Source organism: Gekko japonicus, unplaced genomic scaffold, assembly GCF_001447785.1.
Source record: "Gekko japonicus isolate JY-2015 unplaced genomic scaffold, Gekko_japonicus_V1.1 scaffold899, whole genome shotgun sequence".
NCBI classification, from domain to species: domain Eukaryota; kingdom Metazoa; phylum Chordata; class Lepidosauria; order Squamata; family Gekkonidae; genus Gekko; species Gekko japonicus.
Window position 1 is genome coordinate 18,563 of NW_015163113.1, and position 5,651 is coordinate 24,213.

The 5,651-nt window shown below is 58.9% G+C and overlaps 1 protein-coding gene across 1 annotated transcript; it reads right to left on the reverse strand.

Annotated features, from left to right (window-relative positions):
* Positions 1-1,383: 1,383 nt before the first annotated feature.
* Positions 1,384-4,951, reverse strand: FEZF2 (FEZ family zinc finger 2). Its single transcript, XM_015406843.1, has 4 exons — positions 4,061-4,951; positions 3,209-3,343; positions 2,890-3,022; positions 1,384-1,652 (listed from the first exon to the last, which is right to left on the reverse strand). The coding sequence occupies exons 1-4, from the start codon at positions 4,949-4,951 to the stop codon at positions 1,384-1,386; spliced, it is 1,428 nt and encodes a 475-aa protein (XP_015262329.1).
* Between the last annotated feature and the right edge of the window lie 700 nt (positions 4,952-5,651).

Genomic DNA, 5,651 nt, shown 5'->3' on the forward strand with positions numbered 1-5,651 from the left:
GGGAGGGAAGGAGGGGCGCGATTTGGCGTTGCTTTGCTGCCTTTCCTCGCCTGCCTGCCTGCCTGCCTGCCGGGAGAGGATTTTTTTTCAAGCCCAGGATCCCTGAACTTGGAAAACGAAATCCGTCGGGCGATGCGTCTTTTCTCCCTGTCTCTCAGCCGTGGGCTGCGGCTGAATCCCCCCAGGAGCGATTGTCTCAACGCTGCCTCCTCCTCCTCCCCGCATTTTTGTCCTTTCATCGCTCTTTCCCGAAGAGCCGTTCCTTGACGGAAGTGAGGTACGCCCCTTCTCCTAACGAGCCGGCCCGTCAAAGAGGAGGCGATCCAAGGCATAACCACCGGCCCAGCGAATTCCCCGGGTGGGCCAGTCGGGCCGGGCTTTCCCGCAGACGGCGACGGCCAGCCCAGCCCAGGGGACCCGATTCAAAGAAGCAGAACGCCCCCCCCCCCTGCTCCCTCTAAACTGTGGAGTCTTGTGAGCAAAAGTGCTACTTTGTGAGTTACTGGCGTTAAAGTTGTGAGTAAACAATTTGGCTACTGCATAAATCGGTTTTCTCGGGAGCCCTCCTTCCTGAGCTAAGACAAAAATGGGTGAGCCGGAGGCTAAAAATCTGTGAGCTGGCTCACACTAACTCATCTTAGAGAGAACAGAGACCCGAGGAATTGCAGCCGGATTTCGGTTACCCTTGACCTGACACACTCGGGTCCCCGGCTTGGTTGTGCAAAACTCACCCGCTGTCACCGAACGAGAAGTCTCATCGGGGCCTGTCAGGAGAAATCTCCGGTCCCCTGGGCGGCGGCGGGGGGGGAGAGTATTGCCCCGCAGTCGTCTCTGTTTAAAAGTCTTATTAATGTTGGAACAAAAAACCATCTCTATATAGTCATAAATATATAATATGTATATACAGTCATATCTATCTACCTATCTGTCATCATCTGCCTATAGACAAAGTCAGGGGAGTGGGGAAAAAGATTCCTATTAAACGACTTTTTTATTGCCTGATAGATGATATATTCCTTATCCGGGTGTACATTAAAATTTAAATTTACAAGCATATATACATATATATTACACACACTGTATATACAGAAGGCGGGCTTCTCTTCCGCACCTGGAGGCCCAGGGGAGAAACGAAGGCTTCAAACAAGACCCACCGCGAGGATCTCGCATTCGCAGCATGGGCGCTTTAAATAAGTTTCCTTTGATATAGATATTTAATTTATACTTCATATATCTCTCTCTATCTCTTTATATATATGTACACAGAGGGAAGGCGGCCAGCTCTTAAATGTGAGTGAAGGAGATTGTCTGGACGGGGTGGGAGGGGATTCTTTCTTCCCCAAGGCTGCTGGGGCGGGAGTCTCTGTGGGTGCCCGCGGGCGCCTAACTCTGCCCGGTCCGCGAGAGCTCCTTGGCGGCGGGCGTGAGGGCGGCGGGGGCGGCGGGGGCGTCGTGGAGCTTCCGCACGTGTTTCTTCAAGTCAAAGTTCCGGCAGAAGCCCTTGCCGCAGGTGACGCAGGTGAAGGGCTTCTTGTCGTTGTGCGTGTGCATGTGGAAGGTCAGGTTGTAGATCTGGTGGAAGGCTTTGTTGCAGATGGTGCACTTGTACTGCTTCTCGCCGCTGTGGGTCAGCTTGTGGTTTTTATAATTCCCTGCCCGGGACAGAGAGAGCGGAAGGTTAGTACGGTTTTTTTTTTTATTTTAAGGATGGGTGTCCCCACCCCACCCCACCCCACCCCACCCCGACCCTTTCTCCCCAAATCTAGGCCTTTCCCCCTTCTTCCTTTATTTCCACCCCCCTTTCCTTTTTCTCCTAAGGAAACCGCGAGGGAGCCGAGCGGTTTCTGCGGCAAGACTTCATTAAGGAAGTGTCCTGCAAGGGACAGTCAAGAAGTTGTCAAACTTGGTCTGCATCAAGGCCCCCGCGCCCCGCAACCGGCGAATTAAAAAATTAGAGGCCGGGTCAGCGTCCTGACCCGGAGCAAATGGGAGAACCTGGCCGAGGACCAGGAAAAGGAGGGAGGGGAGGAAGGGCGGGGGAGAGAGAGGGGGGGGACGGCGACACTTCCGAATGAGAAACCGCCTCCGGTTGAAAAACGGCGAGGAATTTGGGGCGACTTCTCCGAGGAGGGGGGAACTCTTTGGCGAACTCGATTTCTCCCACCGCGGCGTTTGGATAAGCACCGGGGGGGGGGGGGGCCGTGATATCAAAGGGATCGGCCCAAAGTTTCGCCCTGGAAAAGCCGTTCCTCGGAAAGGCAGAGAGACCGAAGCAGGCGCTTCATGGGCGCGAATGCTTTCCTTCTGGCCGGATCGTGCCCTTAGTTGGCATCGCCGTTAATGCCGAATGACGGCTTTGACTTTGAGTTGGTCTTCCGTTGCCGCCTCAAGGCAAGCTTCCCCCCCAGGGCATTTGGAGGGAAGAAGAGGGGGGGGGGGTCGCCTACTGGTAGGCTCGGAAACACGCCGCCCAAAGAGCCGGGCCTCCTTCCAGGGAAGGCGAGAGAAGAACGGCGGGAGGATTCTGCTCGGAACCTTCGCGACGTTCCCTTTGGAACCTTCAGAACGCTCCTTTCGGAACGCTCAGCTCAGCCTGGAGCGGAAACTGACCAGACGGCAGAAAAATCCATGGGAAATTATTTTCCCCGTTACAGAGGTATCATTTTGTTTCTCGTAAGCATCCGTTCCAGTGAATCATTTTCTTCTCTTTATTTTCAAAAAAATACCCGGCGCAAATAAAACCTGACAGACCACCCCCCTCGGAACCCCCCCCCCTAATAAAGTTTAACAACAACAACAACAACCAATCCCTCTAAATTTCCCTCCGAGAGTGGGAGAAGAGCATCCACAGTGAAATCACGTCACACAGAGAAACCCCTCTACAAATACCTTTTTGATGAAATCCTTTGCCGCAAAATTCGCACACGAAAGGTTTGTAGCCCGCGTGGATCCTAATGTGAGTGTTTAACGTGGAACTTCTGTTGAAAGCTTTCCCGCATTGGTTACACTTATGAGGTTTTTCCTATAGCGGGGAGAGGACATTTTAAAGACAGGCGAAGGGGGAAAAGAACGGGCAGGAAACTCTCTCTCTCTCTCTCTCTCCCCCCCCCCCTTCCAGGCCGGGGCCGAGAAAGCGTCCGGTTTTTTTTAAGGGGGGGGGGGGGACAAAGCAAAGAGACGCGAATCGTTGGCTGGGAAGCCGGCCTACCTGCGTGTGGATGATTTTGTGTCTACAGAGGGTGCTGGCCTGGCGGAAGCCTTTCCCGCAAACTTTGCACACGAAGGGCCTGGCGCCCGTGTGAACCGGCATGTGGCGCGTGAGGTTGTAATGGGCATTGAAGACCTGCGAGGGAACACAAGGCAGGCGAGCGCTTTCAGCCCCGGGGAAACGGCTTCCCGCTTCTTCTTCCAGAAGCCCCGGGGGGCGGCAGAGCAGGAACCCAGAAAGGGGAGGGGGGAGATTTCGTTCGGCGGGGAAACCTTGGCGGCCTAGGTGGACCTGGATTCCAATCTTGCTCTGCTAGGCGCCACTTTATTTCCTTTATCTACAGTCCGCCTCAGTCGCTCTCCCCACCCTGGGCAAAGTAGAACCGGGCTCCTTAGCATCGCTAAGGGTGGGGGCCGAGAGTTAGGGCGCTCTACAGAAAGAGGAAGCTGAGCTCAGCCTTTCCCCCAGATGGCTCCGGCTGTACCTGCGCCAGGCATTTCCCCACGACGGTGGCGGCCTCGGAATCCCCGGTCCAAGTTCTGCCCCGGAATTCCCTGAAAAGCCTTTGGCAGCTGCCTCTCTCTCTGCGTCCCTTTTCTAACCAGGAGCAGCAGTGCCCTCCGAAGTCGACAGCCCAGTGATTCGAAAGAGCGCCGCTTCGTTTCGGATTGCACTGGAAACCGACTCCCCAATCCCGGCAGGCAGACCGGGAACCCCTCCCGCCGCCCCCAGGTGTTCGGGTGAGCCACGCTCCCAACTTTTTGGGGAGGGGGGTGGAGAAAGTGTCCCGGGCTCCTCCGCCTGCGCCCTCTAGCGCCTCTCCCTCCCCCCCGCTTCGCTACCCTACCCTACCTTGCCGCACACTTCGCAGGTGAAATTCTTGGGCTTCCCGTCGGCCGAGGCGCCTCCACCGCCTCCTCCTCCTCCTCCGGCGCTGGCGGCGCCCAGCTTGGCGTGCTGCCCCTTGAGGCCGTTCCTGTCGGCGGCCAGCGCCGTGTTCTCCTTCATGACCTGGTCGAGCTGCCCGGGGAGGCGCTCCTTGTGCGGGTACTGCGCGTTGGGGAATTTGTCCGTGGGTGCCAGGCCGGCCAGCTTGGCGTTCTCCAGCAGGAAGAGCTTCTGGTGCGCCGAGAGGGCGGCGGCGGCGGCGGCGGCGGCGGCGGCGGCCGGGCCGGGCGAGTGGAGCACGGCGGAGGGGAAGAGCTGGCCGCCGGGCCCCAGGAGCTCCGACGGGTGGTACGAGGCCGACTCCAGGTAGTTGAAGTAGTAGAGGCCGGCGGCGGCGGCGGCGGGCGGCATGGCCTGCGGCTTGATCCCCCGGCCCGGGCCGGCCGGGGCCAGCGGCGGCGGCAGCTCGCCTCCCTTGCAGCACACGCCGCAGTTGGCTTTGCAGAAGGCCGCCGCCGCCGCCGCCGTCGAGCAGTGGCGCAGGCTGCTCTTCCAGAGCTCCGAGTAGCTGCTGAGCAGCGTCTTGGCGGGCGCCTCGTAGCCGGCCAGGGGCTGGATGGGGATCACGCAGGGGATGGGCGAGCACAGGCCCAGCAGCTTCTTGTGGGGCGAGTCGCTGCGCCGGGCGTCGAAGGCGGCGGCGGCGGGCTTGTGGGGCGGCGGCGGCGGCGGGGGCTCCGAGCCCTTGGCCATGATCCGCTCGATGGAGAAGGCCAGCGTCTTGGACGGGTTAGCGGCTCCGCTGCGGACGCAGGGCGAAGGCATGACGGTCTCCAGCGACGCCGACGAGGCCATTCTCTGGGGCAGGGAGGCAGAAAAGACACCCAAACTTGAGATGAGCAGCCAGACCTCGCCCATGCAAACAAGTCACACCGAGACAACAACAACACCACCACCACCGCATAGACACATGTTTTCAAAAAGGAGAAGAATGAAGAGCTTTGAAAGGAGTCCGGCGCTGCTTGGTCCCCCGGCTCAGCATTCCAGAAAAGCCAGGAGACAAATCAGTTTAATAAGCGGCACCACCTCTCCCTCGCTCCGTAGCGCTCCCCCCCCCCCAGCATCTCCTCCCCCATTTACATTCAAATGAACACAGGCGAAGCACCGCGGCGCGCGGGGAGAGCAGATTGCGGCTCATTACGCAGAACGCGGCGAAAAGTAACAGAGCAACTCTGCGCCCAGCCCTGCCGGAGCGGGCCCGGTGGGGGGAGAAAGGCAACCCCCCCCCCAAACCCCCCCTCCTCCTCCTCCTCGCGGCCCCTCGCGGGGTTCTGGTGGGCGGGGAAGGGAGGGGGGGGGACACACCAGAAGGAAAGCCCGGCCCGGCATGAGTTTACCTTTGCCCACCGCCGCGGAGACGCATCCAAAGCCCCGGCCGTGCGGCGGCCGCACTGTCAGATTGGGATAACCAACATCTTCCCGAGCGTCAGATCGCTGTCGCTTACATTTAAAGCTGACATCACATGAAGTCACTTGGAGCAGAATGACATTGAAT